Source organism: Carassius gibelio, chromosome B6 (genome assembly GCF_023724105.1).
Source record: "Carassius gibelio isolate Cgi1373 ecotype wild population from Czech Republic chromosome B6, carGib1.2-hapl.c, whole genome shotgun sequence".
Taxonomy (NCBI): Eukaryota; Metazoa; Chordata; class Actinopteri; order Cypriniformes; family Cyprinidae; genus Carassius; species Carassius gibelio.
Window position 1 is genome coordinate 8573131 of NC_068401.1, and position 23909 is coordinate 8597039.

The 23909-nt window shown below is 37.7% G+C and overlaps 1 protein-coding gene across 7 annotated transcripts in view; it reads right to left on the reverse strand.

The window, feature by feature from the left end:
• The window catches only part of LOC127959503 (calcium-dependent secretion activator 1), a 72862-nt gene that overhangs the window by 23400 nt on the left and 25553 nt on the right, over nt 1–23909 (reverse strand). For all 7 annotated transcript variants that reach the window (XM_052558725.1, XM_052558724.1, XM_052558720.1 and 4 more), the window contains exons 4-11: nt 17596–17676; nt 17014–17247; nt 15536–15657; nt 10595–10706; nt 8611–8750; nt 8048–8114; nt 7721–7829; nt 7283–7495 (exon numbers count right to left, since the gene is read on the reverse strand). In XM_052558725.1, the coding sequence (XP_052414685.1) occupies nt 7283–7495; nt 7721–7829; nt 8048–8114; nt 8611–8750; nt 10595–10706; nt 15536–15657; nt 17014–17247; nt 17596–17676 (1078 nt within the window). The remainder of the gene's footprint in view (nt 1–7282; nt 7496–7720; nt 7830–8047; nt 8115–8610; nt 8751–10594; nt 10707–15535; nt 15658–17013; nt 17248–17595; nt 17677–23909) is intronic.

Below are 23909 nucleotides of genomic sequence, written 5' to 3' on the forward strand. Positions count from 1 at the left end.
CTCAGGATGATAAAGAAAAGAGAAAAAGGAAGTGTAAAAATATATAACAGACTAGATGAGTTATATTAACCATGGAACTGTGAAGAATTAAGAAAAGATAAGATAAGCTAATTACAGGATAAACCTATGAGATTTAAGGATTTATTAGCCTTATTCATTTGCATTTTTCATTTCATAATTATACATTAATTAAAATAATGTACTTCTACAATCCACACAGTTTTAAATCGGCTTATGCACAACCGTTGTGCTGCATTCAAATAAGGCTAGGACTTATGGGGATGCTAATAAGCTAGGAACCATTATTAATATTATTTTACTACTATAAAATTATTTTTTTGTGGATGTATATGATATTAAATTGAAAATGGGTGTCTTTTACATGCAGTAAAACAGTGAGACACTCCACTGTGCTTTCCATTGTCATGCAAGAAAAGGAAAGAGGAAGAAAAAAATTACCTTTCCGCTTGCCTATCCATTAGCATTCTGTATTTTTCTCTTAGCATTTGCAAGTTGACAATACTTGAAAAATTTTCAGTGTATTCATAAGGGTTGCTGAGCACACTGACAAGCAAGCCACTTCAGTGGCATGCCAACAGGCTAGCATTACGGTTCTAGTGCAGGTACACGGATTTAGCAGGAAGCCAACAGAGGCTAAAAAGTAATTAATTCATTCTCTGTAAGGAATGGAGGATAATCAAAAAAGGAAGAAAATGAACTTGTCTTTCCATCAGCATCTGAATGGATAACATGACATCAAAATGCTCAGCTAGACAAGCAGTATAAGGGCAAACACACAGGTGCAAATAATGAACTATAGTACATCTCTGCTAAGCTCTACATTGGGTTTAGGGACCACTTCAAATAGGCCCATTTCCACCGGACGAAAGATAATCAGGAGTATTTCTCGGTGAGGAGGGATGGCAGTGCCTGCTCCTTCACATTGGCATTCAGAATACTCCACTTACATATTTGCCAACTCTTGTGAAGCTCAAGTTCAACAATAAAGAAATTAGTTGAAAGGCAAGCGAACCCTCAAGAGTAAAGTCCAAGCAGTGAAAAATGTTACCGTAGACAGAACTGATTGTCAAAATGCAAAAGAAACTCTAAAATTCTCAGAATTGGCTCAAAATATTAGCAGTCACATTTTTTTTTTTTAACTAAATGCCACCAAATAGTCGATAACCAATAGAACAAGACAGACCCTCTTCCACTTTACTCTGAGGGGTCTTGTGATGCCAATGATGTTTATGTAGAGAAGGCAATTATGCAAATAAATCATAAACCATATTAACTTAGCTAAATGATAAGTACAAACGCACTAATTTACATGCAACCTAAACTGGCAAGAATAATGAAAGTTTTTAGTTTTAACCATTATCAAAAAGTTCAACGGAAAAGTAAAATAAGCTACTTTGGTCTAAGCCATGAGTAGTGAGATTTGAAAGGAGCAGAAAAAGAACAAGAGAAAAAGGATAAAGAGAGCACGTTGCATTGGTCAGATAATGGTTTTAGGATTATCTGACTGGTGCTAGCTAACAGGTTAGCACTTACCCTTGAGTCCAGCTAGAAGACAGCAGGGTAAGAAGGGACAAACCAGAATAACATAAAGACTAGCAACAAGGCTGAAGGAAAAAGCAGACACGAAAACCCTGACTCCACTACAGCTGCAGGACTAAGGAAGGGTACAAGCAAAGCATGAACGGAAAAAAAAAACACAACGTAAAATACAACGACCTGTATTCAACATGATAGTGCAGTTTGAACTGGTGGGTGGTCAGATTGAGTAGTGAAAGAAAGAAAGAAAGAAAGAAAGAAAGAAAGAAAGAAAGACTATATTTTGGTGTTTTACGTTGTGCTCTACTGCAGCTGATTTTGACAGGATTCTCACAGGTGCACTGTATTACTGATACAATCTAAATCACTGGAACATTTACAACACTGTACTGGCAAATACACTTACCTTCAGACATATATTTGAATGCTGGTCAAATGTGTAATTGATGCCAGTATCAGCTTCTAAATTAATTCTATGAAGGTACTGCATCCAATAAACAAGAGAATAAATCCATTATCTATTTAAAGTTCAAATTATAAGCCATAAACATAATTCAGGCTGTCAGCGCACCTCAGAATATCACAGCTTTCAAGTACAAAAACATTGGTAACACTTTGCAATAAAGTTCTATATGTTTAAAATAGCTAACATTAAATAATATTTTCAGTTATTTATCTATAGGTTAATGTCTACATATACATATACATTTTAACAGTTCCATAAATTAACATTAGTAATGTATTCTGAATGAACATTAATTATTTATATATTAACATGTATATTTATATTAACAATATCCTAGGTCAATAACCCTCCTGAAGGAGGGAACGGAGATGACACGTCAGTGACCAATCTACTTCCAGTTTAATCTAAATGAGCCAATGCACATTGGCATGCAATTATTGCATCAAGCTGCAACTGATCAAAGTGTAAGCATAAAAAGGCAGCAGGTGCCAGGCATACCAGGTTTTCACTGAGGAGATGAGCTGGTGAACCGGCCGCTCAGTGGTGGTACAGCAGTGGTGGCAACATGACGTTATGTCTCCGTTCCCTGAGGGTTACATATGTAACCAAGATGTTCTCTTTTAGTCACTCTTGACATCACGTCAGTGACTGACGAATTGGCATTCCCTACAATAGGGCCATGGATGCTGCCCCTATGTGATATAAACATATATGGGATCCACTTAGGTCTCACATATAGAACCTAGCCTTCTACCGGTTCCTTCTAAGAATTCATTGAATGAAGGCCTGGCGCTGGACAATGCGCCATGTTTGGCTGCGGAGGGGATGGAGTAGCTTGACATTGTCTACAGTACAGACACACTGGAGCAGTTATAGCAAGCTCTACAAATATCTGTCAGTGCCACAAGCCAGTGTCCAGGAGGATGCAACACTTCTAGTAGAGTGAACTCGCAACCTGAGCGGGCAGGGCACACCCTATGCCTGATAAGCCAGGGTGGTGGCATCCACAATCCAGTGTATACCACAATCCAAATGGCCTTCCCATTCTGCCAGACTCCATAACAGACAAAGAGCTGGTTTGATGTCATAAAGCTTTCTGTCCAGTCTACATAGCATCTTAAGGCCCAGATGGGATAGAGCAAAGCTAGGGCTGGGTCTGCCTCCTCCTGGGGGCAGCGCTTGCAGGCTCAATCCTGATCCCTGAAGGGATTAGTGGGAACCTTAGGCACATAGCCGGGCTGGGGCCTCAGGATTACCTGGGAGTCATCTGGCCCAAACTCTAGGTACAAATCATCAACTGAAAATGCGTGCTGGTCCCCTACCCTCTTGATGGAGGCCAGTGCAAGCAGGAGCAGAGTTTTAAATGAAAGAAACTTTAGCTCGACTGACTAGAAAGGCTCAAATGGGCTCTTCTGTAGTGTTTTAAGCACTAGAGACAGGTCAAAGAGGGTATGGAGGGGGGCTGGGGAGGATTCAACCTTCCCGTCCCCCCTAAGGAACCTGATGACCAGGTCATGCTTACCTAGTGACTTCCTTTCCACGGGTCATGGTTAACAGCATTTGCAGCAACATAGACTTTAAGGGTGGAGGGAGACAGCCTTCGCTCCAGCACTTGCTCCAAAAAGGAAAGCATAACCCTAATCCGGCATCACTGGGGGTCTTCTCTACAAAAAGAACACATCTCGACAGTGAGTGCCGTGCTGCCACACCCACCTCGGGACTCGGCCATGAAGTGCTGAAGTGGTCTCATATGCAATACTCCTTGCAAACACCTATAAGTGCCATTGCAGCTGCCATATGTCCCAGGAGCCTATGAAATAGTTTTAGTGTGACTGCAGTCCTGCCCTTTAACACATTCAAGCAGGTCAGCAGTGACCATCCATGTTCCTCTGTTCCTTGCTGTCTGTTCGACCAAATCCAACTCCATATAGAGAAATGAGATCCAATGGAGATCTCCATTGGGGAGAGTTTGCTCTTTTCCAGGTGACCCGAATACCCAACAGGCTGAGGTGCTGTAGCACCAGGTCCCAGTGCTCGCACAACTGATCTTGAGACTGTGCTAGTATAAGTCAGATGTCAAGATAGTCAAGGATGCAAACACCCTGCTCTCTGAGGGGAACAAGAGTCCCCTCGGGGAGACTAGGACAGCCCGAAGGGTAGGACCTTGTACTGGTATGCCCTTTCGTTGAATACAAACCACAGGAATGGTCTGTGGTGCGGAAGGATTGAAACATGAAAGCACGTGTCCTTCAGGTCGATCGCTGCAAACCAATCTCGCAGACAGAAGCACCCAAAGATGTGTTTCTGCGTCAAAATCTTGAACGGTAACTGGTGAAGGTCCAATACTGGTTGTATCCCACTGCCTGTCTTGGGTATAATGAGTAAGGGTTGAAAAAGCCCATCCTCATATCAGCTGGAGAGACCGTCTCTATCACATCCTTTGCCAGTAGGACTGTGATCTCAGCATGCAAGAAAAGAGCATCGGACACTTTCACTGTTATGAAGCTGATGCAGCTAAACTTGGGGGACTCCGGGCAAACTGAATCACATAGCCGAGGCTGATGATAAGTGAGGTCCATGGAGATTTCAGTGGAGATTTCCACTCGAGCCCTACCCTCTCGGCGACTCAGGAAAGCATAGCCGTTATTTCCGGATCCGATTCAGGCATTGCTACAGTCCCAGAGGACGGCAGCACAGCCTAATCTTCCTCTCCAAAAAGCTCCAGCTCACCCTCTGATGCAGCGATCTCCATCTGGTCGTCGATGAGGAATGCCAAAGTTTACTGTTGGTATGCTCCATGTAGAGGGCCCAGCACACTCCATTGGCAGCTTAACTGGAAGCGGAGTGCAAGAGGAGTGATGGTACCCTGAGGGTTGGTTCCCTGGAGGTTTTGCCATCACTGTTACCCTCAGACCACCTGTGCTACTGCCAGAAGTAGCCCCCGTTGACTGCCACCATGAAAAGAACTAGATCAGGCAGAGGCAACAGAGTTCCACCCCTTTGAGGAAACGGAGTGAGTCCCACTACTCCTAGATGATCATCTTCCCACAATGAGAACATGGCTCATTCATATACGCTACCTCAGCATGCTAAATGCCCAGGCACATGAGGCAGCAATCATGAAAACACCCAGCACCAGGTAATGACCACATCCAGAAATGCTCAGTTGATACAATCTCTATAGCAAGACCCACATCATCTTTACAAAGATGTAACGTCAAGTTTTCCACCCAACATCATCTTTAAAAAGATGTGCCCGTAAATGCTCTTTTAGAGAAAAAGCTTTTTAATCATGCTGAAGCACGCAGGGGAGATGGCCGCCTGTAACACAAACAGAGGGTAGTGCAGCCTGATCTGTGCAACCCACTCGACAAGGGAAACCACCACCACTGAAGCGCCGTACTGCCAACACGAAAAGCTCTTAAAGAGCGTGCTGAACTCGTTCAGTCTTCTTTTCTCCAGACAGCAAGCAGTTTTTGCCCACATCTGGCCCGCATGAAATCCATGCAGGCCAAATGTGGGCCAGATCTGGGCTGAAACTACTTGCTGTCTGGGTCTCAGTAGCAAAAAGCTGGTATGCGTTGCACCTGCTGCCTTTTTATGCTCACGCTGTGATCAGCTGCAGATGGATGCAATAATCGCATGCCAATGTGCATTGGCTCATTTAGTTTACACTTAAAGTACATTTGTCTCTCGAGGCAAGATCCCAATTCGTTGGTCATTGACGTGACGCTGTGAGGGACCGACTGAAAGGGAAATAATGTTTCCAAAGTGAACCATATAGTAAAGTGTTACCAAAACAAAAATACTCAGGGATTGCACTACCATTTAAATTTTAACTTTATCATTGTGTGTTATTATCATACTTAGTAATCAATCAGAGTTAATAATGTATATTTAATATATAAAATCAAATGCGGTTATCAGAACCTTCATAGTATTCTAGAATCTGCAAAAACCTTCTGCAGCAAAGAGATTGCTTGTTGGTGTGTGTATTGCATGTTTTATATTCCACTACTCTGTGCCATTCAAGACCACCTGGGTTGTGATAAGGGAGGGTGAAACATTTACACAGTGTAATAATGTTTCAGAAGGGAGAGGATCTGTCTTATAGTGAGAAAACTGAATGGCATCTGAACTTGAGGGAATCATCTGACCACAAGAAACATTCACAAACAGGACAAATAAATCAATGGAAAAACACAGAACCTCTACCTTTAGATTTTGTATATGTGGTTAAAAGGTGAGTTATATTTAACTGAAAACTTATTTGAACAGTGTAACAATTCCTTTAAGACATTTTGTGATATAAGACATTGCTATGGACAGATGCTGAATTAGATGCACACCAAATGACAAGGTTCTGAATAGCAGGATCTATTATTATTCTGATGCTTCAAAGTGATTTGATATCAGTGTGAAGGACTATATTTTTTTTACTTTAACAGGTGTTTAAATTGACGGTGAGAACATTTAGCAGAAAATATATCTTTAATTAAAGGTGTTAATAAAAGTTTTAAAGGGACAGTTTACTCAAAAATAAAAAATTCTGTCATTATTTACTGATGCTTGTGTCATTCCAAACCCCCAGAACTTACTTTCTTCTGTGCAACACAAAAGGACACAGCATGAAATTGCATGCAAATCAACAATTGACAAGGTTTAAGCTTCCATAAAATCATTAATTAAGTCTTCTGGAGAAATATAAATGCAAAAAGTATGTGTTCTACAGAAGAAAGTAAGTTGTATGGTTTTGAAACAACGTGAGGGTAAAATATATCATAATGTTCATTTTTGGGTTAACTATACCTTTATAAATAGAAAGCTGGTATTGGCTGACCACTGAAATTTTTTAAATCTATTTTATGTTAGCTGAAAAGCCTTACATATGGATACTAAAGCGAATCAGGAGTGCATAAGGGCAGTAACAAAGACATGGACATTAAAATAAACACATTTTCCCACTCTACACACTTGATCTTACCTTTTCCTGCTACTTGTGCAGTATGCTGGGAAGGTAACATTACTATGACATATTGAGCTACTAATTCAACATGAATTAATTATTCATTATTAATCTGTTCTATCTGCTGTACTTTAGCCCGAAATTTCATGTTGTCACTTTACGTGAGTGGTTATGGGGCATATATTATATTAAAAACCCTTGCTATTTATTTAATTTACTCGCCATCTCAGCTTCAGTCAATTTTTGTCCTCACTGACATTGTGTTGAAATGCTTTACTAGTATGTTTACTTACAGAACTGAGAGATGGGGGCATCCATCTGCGCCGCAGCTCCACCCTTAGAATTCAGTTTCTGGACCTGGGTGGGTGGGACGGGTTTGTGTGATTGGCCAGTAGCTCGATACATAGCCTGCACCCATAGGATGCGGTCCTGCTCATCATCACTGGCAAAAATCACAGTGTCACCCTCCTTCACTGCATTGAAGAAAGCCCGGCCTCCATCCAGACCTGTACACACAGAAATAAAAGAAGTCAACTTCAAGTAAATTCATGTTGGTGGACACACCAAAAAAAAAAAATAATAGTTTGCTGCATTACAAAAAAAAAAAAACAAAGATGTAGTTTATTACATTAACTACGGACATGTTCCACTGACGTCTGAAAACCATAAAGAAAGAATAGTTTCATGGAAGTCTGTAACATAAGAGTAATCTGTGTCTGTAGGAGTATTACCTGGCTGTGGGTCAGTGTAATCCACAGTATAGCCATCTAACTGCAGCAGCTCCTGTGGTTCTGACTTCTTCTCTCGATAGCTGCAAACGGCAAAGGTATACTGACTCACCTGTAGGAGAAAGAGAAACAAATAGTATTAAAATGCTTAATATGCCATATGAAGCCCATTAGATTGTCTGGGTTAAATCTGTGTCATATGAGCTACTTAAAATTGTACATGGTTTATCAGGCCCTGATGACTGCAAAGGCATATTGAAGCCGAATCAAAACTTTGTTACATTCATCATATTTTTCACTCACTCAGTTTAAATATATAAAAAGATATACCTGAACCAAGACAAAGAAGCGCTTCTTCCATCGTTTCCAAACATTTTTGCCAACAGCCCATAAATACCTAAAGGAATAATCACAGTATTTTACTTCAACTCATACACACTCTCATACACTACCATTCAAATACTTGGGTTCAGTACGTTTTTTTTTTTTATTATAGTTTTATTCAGCAAGGATGCATTCAATTTTTCAAAAGCGACAGTAAAGACATTTATAACGTTACAAAAGTTTTTTATTTTAAATAAATGATGTTCTTTTGAGCCTTCTATTAATAAAAAAAAACTTCACAGTATTTATTTTACAAAATTTCACAATATTTTATTGCTTTTACTGTATTTTTACCAAATATATTCAACCTTGGTAAGCTTAAGAGACTTTTAAAAGAAAAAAAAAAATCTTACTAACCTCAAATGGTAGAGAGCAATAATGTACATAGTGTCTCATTATATCATGAAATAAAAGATGTAATGTCTGGATGATACTGTCTTGAAATGCGATCTCCAAATGAACTGAACACTTTTATTGATGAGTATTCCTCCCCCCACAAAATCCCTTACCCACAAGCTTTCATGTTCTGAGGTTTGTCCATGCGCACAGCCAGTTTGATCTTCAGATCTGGATCAGGGCAGGCCTTGGTCACAGTCATCTTGTGGAGCTCTGCCTGCTTTGGGCTGTTTGGAGTTGGGTGAAGAACCACCTAATCGTTCAAAAAGAGAGAATCATGATTATAAATCCATCTGATCAAAATTCATAACACCAGACTGAGCAAGCACAGAGTGAGAAACAAAGCTATCACCATTAATAAGAACAGCACATCCAAAAGTAAACTTCTGTAATTATTTACTCTGTCAAATGCTGTTCCGAACCCGCATGACCTTCTTTCAGGACACAACTTCCATTTTTGGTGAGCTATCCCTTTAACATGTAATCCTACAGCTAGTGTCTGCCCTAGAAACTCTAGACATTTTCACACATGAAGCATTTCGTAAACGGATAAACTGGTTGTGTGGGTATGGGAAAATATCGCTGAGTCTGGGTGTGAGCTGATAATGACATATTACTTTGCCAGTCAGCGTTTTCAGAGAAATTCTCCACAATCAATTAATTTTGGCTCATGTGGCTGTGTACTAAGAGTTAAACTGTTCAGCTCTTCTCTTAGCACCTTATCAGAGAAGAGCCAGTTTTTCTCTCTTATTCTCTCCTGTGCTTTTCATTCTCTCGTTTCGCTGTCTGAAAAGTTGGCATAATCGATTTCTTAGTTAGAGTAAAAGGTTTTAATAATGCCTGTCTACTTTAGTCTTGATGGAGACACATTTTTTAAACTGTTCCAATCCAGCATCCGTCAAGGTCAAAAAGCATATTAACAGTGTCATAATTAGAGGACCCTCAGAGTCCTTGAATGTAGAATGTTTTTTAGATTCCAATTCATGAATTCTAATTAAGGTTACAAACAAGATGGAGAATTGCAATTTGAATTTTTATAAAAAATGTACATTTAAAAAGAAATGACATTGCTTTAGGTTTTGATAATAACCTAAACACACACACTACTGTTCAAAAGTTTATGGTCGAAAGATCATTAAAATGTTTTTGAAAGAAGTCTCTAATAATAATTTTTCAGTAGCTGTAACACCAGTCCTCAGTGTCACATGATTCATGAGAAATCATTCTAATATGCTGCTGAAACATTCTCATAATTATGAACTTAATATGAATGCTACTTAATATTTTGGTGGAAACCATGATGCAGGGTTCTATTATGAATAGAATGTTTAAAAGAACATCCTTTATTTGAAACAGTAATACATGCATGTACTGTCACACTTTTATTGCTGAGTGAGTATCAATATTTGTATTTTTTTTATTATTCTACTGACCCCCACCTTTTGAACTGTATTTGTATGTCTCTTTTTTATTTTGTATTATTAATTCTATGAATCATGGTAGAAAAGCATTTCCAAACTATAACTGAGTACACTATAATTTACTCAGTATATTATAACAATTAGATTCAAATTTTATATTGCTTACTTTGTATAAAATTATCTGAAAAATATAGGCATTTGTGATGCATGTGTTTAACAGCATTGTACTTATCATAGCCTAGTTAATAAACAAGCATAATTAGCCCAATTAAAAAAACAACAACAACAAATCAAAATCCAGAGGGGTGAGGTCAATTCGATTCAAATTCTAACTCTTTAAAAGGAAGTCTGTTTTGTTCAATGGGAATATAACCTCTAAATGAAAAACAAATACAGTATTCACTGTAGAAACAGAACAGGGATTTTATCTGTTTCTTGTCGTTCTTCTTGTTTCTTTACAGGGATTTTCAAGCCTGTATATTCTTTTTTAGCCACAGGCATCAGTCAGCAGGAGAGCAAGACAAAGTGAGAATTATAAAGTAAGACATCACTTCTATAACACCATAACAACCACAAATAATCCTCAAACTACAAAAAAAAAAAAAAAAAAAAAAAAAAAAATACAGAATGACTGATGTTCAAAGCCATAAGAAAGAAAAGAAGGATCGAGAGTTACCCGGCCCAGCTCCTTGTCCTCCAGGGCCAAGACCCCTGTGCTCTCTGTGAAGAGCTTGACTTTGACCGCTGGCAGAGGGTGTGTGGTGGTGAAGTCTCCTTGGGTTCCCCAACTGAGAACACACATACACACAAACTCCATTGATGTCCTTGATTTTAGGCTTCTACAGTATTTATTTTCTACACTCATTTTCATCATTCTCACACACAAACAGTACAACCACAATGGTGTTACTTCAAGGGGCTCTTGCACCTGCCGAAAACCCCCCTTTAAGATGTATAGGGATGCCAACATATGGCTTTCTCTATAGGTATCATAGATCTCCTTGACAAACGGCCGCTCTTTATTACTTTATCACCGCGTAACCGCTGCGCACAGGGATATCTTGCAGCCCTTGTTTTCATTGTATTACTTTGATCAGCGAGGAAAACAATCTCCGCAGTCCTGCTCGGCTACACGACAGGGCTGATGAAATCGTTCGCTAACAAATCATTTGATAAGGTCGTAAAAATCTCATACTGAATGTCAAGTGCATGCGAGACAGACCAGCGAAGTGTATCGTCTGATGTTTTTGTACATAAATGCTTTCAGTAGAGGATATTCTCTGGTGATTAGTGCTTTTGTTTTTGTTTATTATTTATTTTTATTTTTATTTTTATTTTTTTGTCTAAAACGCCGTGATGATGGAATTGTTTCTTACAAACAAAGAGATTTTCACTTCACGAAACATTAATTGATGGACTGGATTACTTTTATCAGCTGTTTGTACTCTCATTCTGACGGCACCCATTCACCGCAGAGGATCCAGTGGTGAGAAAGTGATGCAATGCTAAATTTCCCAAAATCTGTTCTGTTGACTAAAGAAACTCATCTACATATTAGATAGCCTGAGGGTGAATACATTTTTATTTTATTTTATTTATTTTTTGGGGGAGAACTGTTCCTCAGTAAACATAAGTAAACATTTTGAATCAGGAAGAATTTGCTTTCTTTACTTTTACTTCCCAGATTTCCCCAGTTTACAGTCAAATTAATGCTGCTCTTTAGCATGTCAATGAACCAAAAGAAACCTCAGTATAAACTTTATTTTCTAGTGTAATGGTTTTTTAAGCTTTATGTACTATTATTTTTTCATCCTAATGTTTCTGTGGAAGCACTGCATCCTTTAATTCCTTTAAAAAAACGCTGCTGTTACAGTCTCACTATGCTTTCCTCCTCTTTATGGCCACTAATCCATATGTTGTGTTAAGCTTTCATAAAGGGAGCAATATAATAACTGTGCAGCTATGCTATCTTCAACTTGTTTATAGGAGATCAAACTCTAGTGGGTCTCAGCAAGAAATTACTATTACTCACAGACATGCTTTAAACAATCAGTATTGATTTTATAAATAATAAATGCACAAAATCTTAAAACACTATGATGCAACAATACAGAAACATACACCTAGGAAATCATGGGCAGACTCTCTCCTGCACACTCACACAGGGTGAGGGGTAGAGTTGGCCTAGTAAAACTGAAACACGTGACATGAACTGCTGCCGTGGAAACAGGCAGCACATTTCAGAGGCAGCAGTCAAATGAGACAGAAAGAAAAAAGGGGAGAGCGAAAAAGAGATGGAATGGAAAAAGAGAAAGCTAGCGTAACAGGAAAAAACAAAATCTGCTATGTGTGTGGTGGGAAGTGTGATTTATCACTGGGAGAAGTGAAAAATGCAGATTGAGCAACGGGTGAACACAATCGTCAATTTTTTGATGAACACTAGGGGGCGATAAACATATAATAACGACTGGGAGGTTGAGAACGGATTGAGTCTATTAGCAAAAACTCTTTTATTTGCAACAAAGTGTGATTAATTTGTGGTAATGTGCATGTGAAAATATGAGCTTGAGGAAAATTTTCTGGCCAAATGTTTGCTGCTACATTTTTCTAATGGCAAACAAGGGATATTAAATATTTTATAACAGAAAGGAGGGAATTCACAAGGAATGAATCGCACCTTCTTATGATTTTCACTTCCTGTCTGTGTTGCTGTAGCAAAATATGCACTTAAAGAAATTACTGTAGCCAATGACAGAAATGCATTCAAAAAAATCTATGCTGATGCAATTTTATTTTCTACAGACAGTAACAGTGCAATGACTTAATTTAAATGCACTAGAATGCTATTCTGAATTTAACTTCTGCTTGACAGGTGGCTAATGAATAAGAATCAGGTTTTTGCACTGATAAATCGCAAATAACAACAAACTCTTATGTTAATGAAGAAAGATGTTTTGTTTCTGGTTGAGTGTATATGGTTTCCATGGACATGGATGGGTTAGCATTCTAACAGTGCTAACGGCGAGTGTCAGAGAGGTTGCTGACACTGCACAAGGCCTTGCATGGCTGAACTGTGTGTGTATGTGTGAAGGTGCCTTTGGGACAGTCCAAGATATGTTTATTCTTGAGCAGCTGACTGAATAACTTTTTCTAAGTACATCTGAATGTCAAATTTCCTTTTCTCTTCAATTCTGCTGTCTCTTTCGCTATCTTGTCCTCCTCCTAATCTCTCTGCTTCAGCATGTCTGTTTGATGTGACACATTCTTGTGTGTCCATTAGCGCTGTTATGCTTTGCCAAAATGAGCCAATTCTCTCTGTTTCCAGCCGCCAGTGACAGCATGAATACATGAATATAGACTGAGTTCTATGACTCATAATCATAAGGCTTTTATAAGAGTTAAGTGCTTTACAGTTGAAAGAAGAAAAGAGAGAGAGCATGAAGCAAAATTTTTGTCACAAGAAGAGGAAAAGAATAAAGGGGAGCAGGGGAGCTTTGATATGGGAAAGGATGTGGAGCTGGGTGATATACTGAATATTTATAATAAATGTACAATTTTGCTGGTGACGTAAAATCAAACAATATTGTGGATGTTTGATGTGTTGATTGCACCATCTAAACTATTATTATTAAACTGAACTGAATCGAGTGACTCGAGTTAAAAAACAACACTATTCTCTTCAGTAGAGCTGCTTATTAATTGAACTTGATCACAATGAATAAACTTTGCACAGTTATTGAACTGAACTGAATAATGACACTATCGTCTTGCAACAGTTGTTTTATAGCACAATTTGCATTTGCATAATTGATTTTGTTATTTTCCAGTTTAATATTGTAAAGTTTTTTTTTTAAACAAAGCATTATAAAAATGAAGGTGACTTGACTTGAATATTTCAATAGCGTCTTTTATTTGACTTCAGTAGAAAAAATTGGTTGGTAAGTTTTATTAACTTCAGTTCAGTTTAATCAGTTTTTTTTTTTTTAAATCAACTCAAAACTTGGATTCAATTATTCATCTGTATCAGCATTTAAAATTGTATTTTTGCATGGTATTTTTCAACTAATATTTTTTTTTATAATTAAACATAACATTAAAAAGTGTTTAAAAGGTATAATTTCAAAAACTATAATAATATTAAAGTATATGTAGCTATCTATTAGTGTTTTATCTATTACTATTTATAGGCACTGATGCAAAATAATTAACTTTTTCTTGGGATCACATAGTGAAAAGCAATGTGTAAAATGTGTTTTTTGTTCTTTATTTAGATTTTTTTTTTTGCTATACTACCCTTTAAGGAAAACAGAAAGGAAAAAGGTATAAAATATGGGGAAGAAAATGACCTTGAAGACTATCCTTCATTGTAAGTTTTCCTCATTTGTGGTTCAAGAAGGTGACCTTGTATACGAAGTAGATTTTACTACCGTCAAAGGCATGCATATAGTGTGTATGTGCTCATTGTCACACATACACACACATGTGAAGGTTGGTGTGTGTGATGATAGAATCTAAATGCTAATTCTCACGTGACGTCATTATTCTTCAGGAGTGCTGGAGGCTCTCTGTCTCTCTCTCTCCTTCGCTTCTCCCCCCTCCGCTGGGATACGCACTCCTAATCAGTTTCTCCACAGCTGATTACTTTTCTGAGGGGACATGGAGGCTGTGTCTCATATTCTCTGATTCTTTCTCGCTCTACCGGGCTCCCTCTCGCTCTTTAGCTCATTATAAACTGGCATCTGATCCAATGATAGAACGTAGGGCCCAAAAATAGGTTGTTCATCCCTTGAGTAACTGCCTCTGGCCAAATAACAGTTCTAGTTGGAGGACACAGCACCTGAAACTGCACTGCCATTAGAAAAATGGCCCATATTGTGAATGTAATGCATGCTGAGAATGTGAAAGATTGTATATTGTATCATCGTGACATGTCTAATTTTAGGGAAAATCTACCAATATGAATTTTGAGTAAACATTTGATAAAATAAGTATTTGTATACATTTTGACTTTACATCAGACACCTTCCGCATTGCTCTCCAGATGTCAGCATTAGCCACCGAAATACTCATATTTACATAAATGTACACATATGTTAAAGCATTTTAACACATGAATGTCAAACTATAAAAATATACACTTATGTTCAAACATTTGGAATCACTAAGAGTTTTTAAAAGAAATTACAACTTGTTCAGCAAGGCTGCAATAAATTAATCAAAAGTGACAGTTAAGACATTAATGTTGCAAAATATTTCAGTTTCAAATAAATGCTGTTTCTGGCCACTGAAAATGTAGCTGAGCCATCACAGGAATAAATTATGTTTTAAAATGTATTACAATAGAATGAATTGGTAAATTTAAAGATAAAAAATATTTTTTATCAATATTACTGTTTTTACTATATATTTGATCACATAAATGCAGCCTTGGTGAGCATAAGGGTCCAAAAATTGTACCAACCCCAAACCTTTAAATTGTAGTGTATATTTTGGTAGACAAAATCATTTTTTACCTTAAAATGAATTACAAATGAGCCATTAAAACGTATTTACAGTAAAAAAAAAATAAAATAAAAATGAAATAAAAAAGTAGGAGAAAATAAAGAAAGTTGCATACGTGGGTTTGGATGCCTCAGCTTGGTCCGTCTGTAGCTTCTCTCCACCTTCCACCTCCATTGTGCAGTACACAATGCGGTTGGGAGCCAGCGACTTCAACCCCTGAACTTCCATAATCACCACCTACACAAAAGAAACAGCTGGTTGTATTTTATATGCAGGTATAGTAAATTTTGCAATGCTCACTGTTTTTAAAGCTCTTATTTCATTAGCAGCCAATCAGGATCCACTCAACTTCTTGACCACATTATCAACTTTTATTAGTATTCAACTTTCTTGTTCTTGACACTCACTGAATAAGGACTGTTTACGTCTGGAGCAAAAATCAATCTTCACACCCAGAGCACCTATAAAATCCGGCAGCTCGTAGCTCCTCAAAACAAAATAGACTCCAAAGACAGAAGCCAGGCTATCAAATCCATAAAACACTGCTCGGTCAGCCTTTGTGACTACTAAAGCCATGGCACGTTATAATCAACTGCCCTGAAAACGAGCTAGCTCAAGATAATATAATTATAGCAAAACCTGAGACTTGAGAGGGGAGATTTCTCAGAGGCATTCGAGATTCTCGGGAATCATTTATCAAAAATGCAGTATAACCTTTTTTTTTTAATATGCTGCAGCCCTTTCTGTCTACAGTCTATCTATAATTTATGTGATAGCAAGGTCTGGAAACTCAGTAAAGAAACTGTGTATTAATTCTAAATGATGAGAGGCAAGCCCTTAAGACTCCCAAAAGATATGTACAAGTGTGGTAGTAAGCGTTATTTGAGATTGTAGCACTTTTTTCAACTTTGTAACATGCTACATACTATTTTTACAAAGTTTTGTTCAAATCAGCACATTTTATCAGTTCAAAGGATACAGCTACTGTACAGCTAAAACCTAAAAATACTTGGCAAAGTTTGTTGCTTTGATGGAACTAGCACCAAAAATGCTTAAAGGAATAGCTCATTCAAAAAATAAAAATGTACAGTACTCACCCCTCAAACCATCCTGAATGTATAAGAGTTTGTTTGATCATCAAAACAGAATTAGAGAAATTTAGTATTACATTACTTGCTCACCAATGGATCCTCTGTAGTGAATGGGTGCCGTCAGAATGAGAGTCCAAACTTCTCATTTCATTAAAATCTGTTCTGATTAAAAAAGAAACCAAACTCAACTAAACCTTAAATGGCCTGAGGGTGAGTAAATTTTTAGCAAATGTTAATTTTTGGTGAACTACTCCTCCTACCACTCTTTCCGCATCTTACGTTGTCTCTCAAGTTTGGTTATTTGTTTAACATTTAATGGTTAATTGTATGCAAAACAGACAAGACAGAGATGTTCAAGAGAAATTCAAATGCATGGAAGCATTGAGCAGGGCCACAACTAAAAATCACGCTCTCTCCCCTGGGCCTGATGAGACGACATACTATGTGAACCCTGCCCTTGAGCATAAAACTAACACTGCCTGAAGGCTAGAACAGTTCTTACCTCAAGTGTGAAAGACAGCACAACATCAGACTTGGACAGCTGGTTTTCATCTTCCTGTCCCATATCAATGATGGAGGTGTTGTGTCCCCTCTTTAGCTTCTGCAGTTTGAACTCTCCTCCCTTTGAAACCGGCATGCTCTCCAGGTTAGCCATCAGCTGGTTAACTGAGCTCTTCAGCTCCTCGATATACATAGCCTCCATCTCCTTCGACACAAACTTGGGGAATTTGGCAGCCTGATTTTTTTTTTAAGAAATAGCAAATAAGTAAATTCTAATATTTTTTAATTATTCCAATTAAAAAAAATTAACTAATGTTAGCATTTTTTTAAAACTATTATTTTGTCACCTTGTATGAAAGAAGGCTTAACTGGCTTAACTTACTCAAAATGTCAACTTGACCCAAAAGATATTCATTATGGAACAAGTCCTACTTGGCAAACTCTAGTCTGTTTGAATTATAAAGTGAAAATGTGGGTGCATAAACTGAATTGGCTGATATGCAATGGAATGGATGCCAGTTCTGTTTACAGCACGTCCGGAGCATCTCTGTCCACGTGTATGTGATCAAATGATGAGACTTACCCGGGCAATCTGATCAGCCATCTGCAGACGCCCATCCAGTTCTCTCCTGATCTGAGCTGCTTGCTCGTCCAGATTATCCAACTGAAACCACACACACACAAAGTAATATACTGGTTACCATTAGCACTCAAACCTCCACACACTAATACCAACCTATCTCCAGAAGACATCTAATCAAGTCTGACCCCTGGTACAGCTTTCCTGCACCACATAGTGCATGTGACATAACTGGGTCAGATTGATAAGGTAAATTGGAAACACACATCCTGAAAGCAGAAATACAACTGTTCCTAATTACTCTAAGTGATTAAAACTGATAAAAGTAACTTTCATTCATTTCAATTAAACTGACATAATAAAATATGAATATTGCATTATATTAAAACATAATATTTATTAACAATTATTAGATATACTGCCTTGGCAGCTGACTAAAATAATTTTAATATGATGTATCAAAACTATTAAAACTAAAACAAAACAAAAATTAATGACAAAAGCACATAAAATTAATAAAACCTGAAAATGAAAACTGAAGATAATAAAAAAAAAAAGCTATCAATATGAATAGATATTTAATATTAGTATATATTTTACTATTCATATTTTCAGTACTAAAATAACACTGATCTTTTGTTCATTTGTGAAATAAAAATGTAATAACGAACAGTTGCACTTCTCCCTTCAAGATGCCACTGACCTTTTCATTAAGTGATTAAACCTTTTAAAATATTTTCCACCGAAATAAAACTGAAATAAAGTAAAGTATACATTTCACATTGAATTAGAGAGTAGAAATGTTGCTTTTACAAAACTGTGAAGAATTAAAATGACTGTAACTTAAATATTCACTATGTGATTCAAGGAAAAGTTCATTTAATATCTGTTACAAATATTTTTTTTTATTCATACTTTTCACTTTTACCAACTGATGTATCCCAAAATGTATATCTTTATATATTTCGTGTCCTCAGATTCCACAGAATTCTGTGACCCACACACAGCATCAATAATAAAATCTAATATATTCCATCTGTAACAAATTTTTGCTCTGCTCAAATACAGCCCCTCATACATAAACACATGGATATAAATCCTGTCCTAAAGCATAAACTATATCACACCCACAAGGGCCCTGGGGAAGATGGAAAACCCCTATGGAGAGGAAAATCTGATGTGCTGGAATAGGAAATTATCTCTTCACCCCTGATAACTCTGTTGCACGTGTGTGGGCGTGCATGAGTGTCACTGTCTGTTTGTGTGTTATGACATCTAAAGCCTCCCCATCCAAAGCCATCACTTCCTGTCTATGTCACTCTCTTGCTCCTGTCCACACAGAATCCACGGGCGACAGCACCAAGGCAACCCTTGCCATGGCGACAGTCAGTCTGGAGCGGGAAACCCTGTCACAAGGGGCAGAGTTGAGTCCTCATCCCCAGAGCCCTGTCTATCTTTTGCCCTGCTCTCCAGAGGCTGTGTTCTAATTAAGCATAGCTCAGCAAATACAGGAACCCTCTGTGTGCACATTTGTGCTAGTGCAACCCCTGGAATAGAAGAAGTGCATATTTGGAGCAGAATTCTCCACCGAATTGTGTTCGACTAAAAGCTTTTGTCTAAATTATTGATCAAAACCCCTTTGGCCTTTTAAAGTCTGCATATGGGCTTCACTGAAACTAAAAATGCCAGAGTGAACTTTGATGGCACATTGGGAGGACTACAATGACCTAATGACCTGTTTCATGATCGCATTGTTCTCCAGGCTTGCTCGAGGGAGAGTAGTTGCGGAAGGGCGTGCCATAATATTTGGAAACAGGCAACCTCTGCTCTCGGTCTATGCAAAATGAGCATCTCCCTGTGGTTCTCAAGCATTTCATGCACGTATCTAACAAATAAGCCATTTTAAATAATTTACAGGAGACATCGGTAAACACGACTGAAATGCTGGTCAGGAATCACCTGGTGGTACAATTACAAACAAGGGAGTAAAGCTCAATTTCCTCATTTATTCTGCTCGCTTCTGTTCTGTTTGAAGGTAAACGGCTCTTTCATCAAAAGCCTAGTCTTAATAATAGATGGCAAACACAACATGGAGGTCGGGTGTCTGTCTGTACAGAGGTTCATCATTAGTTTATTTACATCAGTTCTTCATTCAGCAGCTGTAACTCTGGTGTGAAGGCCATGTTATGGGCATGTGTTTATCTTAACTCATACAGTGTGTGACATTTCATATCAACGCATATTAAAGCAACGAGCCAAGGGAAGTCATGCATTATATTGATTTTACACTAATAAATGGTAAGTGTTGTTAAAGCAGTCATCCTTAGCCTTGCTAAAAACACTGTAATACACAGCCTTGAGTAGATTATTACTTTTATACAAAAAGCAGTATAAAATGCATCAATTTTTAATAAATTCATATATATGTGGATATGAGGAAAACAGTTAATAAAGTAATACAAAATAATACAAAGTAATCACACAAAAAAATTAATAATAATAAATATTGCACCAAATAATGCAGTTGTCTCTTAAGTAAATTCTAATTCAAGTACAGGAAAATAAACAAAATAAAATAAAGTCAAACATAGGTTCCTTAAAAATTAAATGAAATAAAATTTCAAGGGGATACTTACAGCTTGAGTCTTGTGCTTAAAAGCTCCATTATGGACAGTACAGTAAGTCAAATATATTTACCTTTGACAAAATGTATGTATTGTTTTTGGAAGGGATGTCTTATGGAAAGTTTAGCAGAAAGAGGTAAATACTTTCTGAAGGCACTGTAATTAAATCGAAAGCTCTCTTTGCTCTTGTTGTTCTCTACTGCAAGCAGTAAACAGAAAATTCCAGGCCTGGTATAATCACCAGCTCCAGACACTGAAATATAATTCAAAGGATCTTCCGCATTTGAGTGCTGTTTGTTTAGTTTGGACCCTGTAATTCAAAAGACACTATAAATCCCTGTTGGCTTTAACGAACAGCAGCCAGTGTAACAGGCACAGGGTTCGAACGGTAATGTTCGCTTCAGTTTCGTGGAGGTGGCATCTCAGCAGAGGGAGCTCCCGACAGCTGTTGCCCCAATTCCTCAGTCCTCACCGAGATGGAGTGAGTGAAACTCAGAGACTCACAGCATCAATAATGCATTCACACATTTAGATTTGCTGATGGCAGACTGTGTTCTCAACCCTGCTCTCTCTTTCTTGCCGCTTTCTGCTGTCACCACACTCTCTCACAGCATCTCTCTCAACAACCTCTCCACCTGTCTTGATTCTCTCTCTTCCCTTCAAGGCTCCTCTGCTGCGTGTGGGCGAGTGACATTGTGTGAAGTAATAGGGCAGACAGCACAAGATCGAGTCATGTGACTAAACCCTACAGCATGACCTTCGGCTGTCCACTGATATATTCGAAAAGTCTGAACATCTTGGCTACTGTATTATTGATCTACTGGCCAGTCTGGCAGATAGGAAGTGACAGAGGTTTTGTGTGTGTGTCTTTGTGTGTGTGTGTGCACGGGTAGGGTTAGATTAGAAAACATGTTGAAATGGTCAGCAAAAGCAGGGTATTAAGACACACCAAAGAAGTAGAAAATGAAGGATTTGTAAGGCCATTTTACACAGTAAAGAGGAATTTGGTTCATTTTCAATGGGACAGAGGCGGCAGAATGGAGGCGGCACTGAAAGCAACACTGGTTGCTGTGCTTGTGCTCAAAAATGATTTGTTGTGCATGTGGAAAGATTAGAAAAGAAGACATTCAAAGGTAAAATACTGTATGTATTTCCATTGCTTTTATTAACAATAAAAAGATGTTGTTGTCAAAAAATGCTTTTGCTGATTTTCCTAAGCTATATAACCCACCCACCAAAAAAAAAAAAATCTTATTTCAAAAATCACATTTATATAGGCTGATTTTTATTTGTGCTTATAACACGTGAAAATAACACATTTAATGGACAAATGGTCACTAATGCAAATCAATTAGCTACTAAACAAACACAATGCTAGTCTAAAAATAATGGTGCATAATTAATGTAGTGTTAAAACTAATGTATTTGAATCCATGCAAGTATATGCTACTTTTTAAAAACTAAAATCATTAAAACAAGTCTATATAATAAGATCAATTTAGTTGCAAAGGGCTGGAATATAATATTATTATAGTATTTGCCACATTCACAAATGCACTATGCTTTTGTTTGCTAGCATTGTGCAATACTGGGTATCATGTTATTTCCGACATCACATGTATGGAAAACAAGAAAGGTAAAACATATATTTAAAAAAATAAAAATTTTACTGCCTACCATGCACTGTATAAAATGCCCTTAAGACAGAAAGAGAAGTAGCAAATGAGAGACATAAAAATAAAGAGACAGGTAGACAGAGATATGGTGTTAAATGACTGATGGTTTCTTTTTTAGTTAAGAGTCAAATATGCCAGAGTTCGTCATGTACTATAAAATAATGAAAGGATAGAACAGCAGAACTGTTCTTTTAAAAAGGGCAGAAGCAGCCACATTCTTTTGAAGGGCTATTAGGAGAAAAGACAACCAATTATGCACATTATTATATAGAACAAATGCATTGTTTCAGTGCATGATAGCATAAAAATGTGAATGATCATTTGCAGTGGGTGTGTGTGTATGTGTGTTTGTGTGTGTGCCATAACCCTGCTGGTTCATTCTGAGCTGTTGATTAGTGGAGCACATAATCAGCTCCTGTCACCGGCAGCAATGAACCAACCTTTTCTCTTTCTCTATTTCTGCTGTTACTGTTACCAACATACATTAAGAAACGGCTTTTGTTGTTGGGTCAGCTGGACTGATATGGGTTGTATCAACTTTTCCAATTACTCCTGAGGAGATGAACAGGAGCTTTAAATGCAAAGCAATAGAGCTGACAAATTAAAGGAGCTTTTAAAGAGAGAGAGAGAGGGAGGGAGAGAGGGAGAAAGAGAGAGATAGAGGTTGTCTGACAAAGCACAATATCACTGCCAGTTTTCATATGCACGCAATAATTACTGTATGTAGGCTTGGCAAAGACAACATACGGCTATTGTCGAAACTTATGTTAGGGTTTTCTTATATGTGCTGCCAGTGTTTCATCATCTCACATCGGCTCATTTACTGCGAATCAAGCTGTTCTCTTTTATTTCTCAATAAGAGTATTATTGCGATAGAACATGTTTAGTATTTGAAAAATCCTATTGCAATCTTATAGCAACGGCAATGTTGTCTATGGAAAAATAAAAAGAGATTTTGAACTGGAAGAGGTTTGAGTTGATTTTTATTAAGGCTATAACTGTCACACTTTATTTTAAGGACCAATTCTTGCTATTAACAAACCATTAACTTGACTTTTGCCTAGATAAATGCCTTATTTGCTACTTATTAACAGCAAGGTATTTGTGTAGTATAGGTATTGGGTAGGATTAGGGATGTAGAATATGGTCATGCAGAATATGTGCTTTATAATTACAAATAAATAGCCAATATGTTGCATGCTAATAGGCAAAGTGAGAACTGGTCCCTATACTAAATTGTTACCACTGTAAACTCTTTTTAGACTGTAAATATGAGACAATTCTTTACATGCATTTTTTAAACCGTCAGAGAAGCCGACATTAAAAGCTATACATGTCCCCTAAACAACAAAGAACAGACAACAATGAGAGAGAAGAAACAGGAAAGGCTGAATGAATCTATTCAGTAATTCAATGAGGAGGCTCTTGGGAGCACCAGAGGTGTGCATCACAGAGAGAATCTATTTGTGACTGGAGGGAGATGAGCGTGAATGGACCAGTTTATGAGCTAGCACTAACTACAGCGCACAGCACATTCACTGTTTTCTATTATCTCAAAGAGATTTAACTTGACTTAGAAGCAATTCAAGCAATTATACTGAAAAGTAATCCAACGTTACCCCTGAAATGCAGTTTTATGTTATCCGTATGACTATTAGGAATTCAGCATTAGAGTAAAATGTGTTGACTTTGCTTTCAGTCGCCAAGGCACCAGCAAACACTAAATACGCCGTCTCGGTTCCTTTGTTTGCAAACAATATTTGCCGAAACACTCCCGCCACAACTGCCCGCCACGGTTCATTAACTATTGCATGACAAAATAATCAGAAAGCAATCCTACACTCATACTCATCCATCCTAATTTGACAGGTTTCCTGTAAAAGGTTTCTGTTCATTAATGCGCAAATGGCTGATAATAACACACACTTTGAGATGGTTCAGTACCTCTGCGTTCAAATTTCCTGGAATATCTATAGTGCTGAAATAAGCAGTGAATACATACCTGTATAGTATCAGG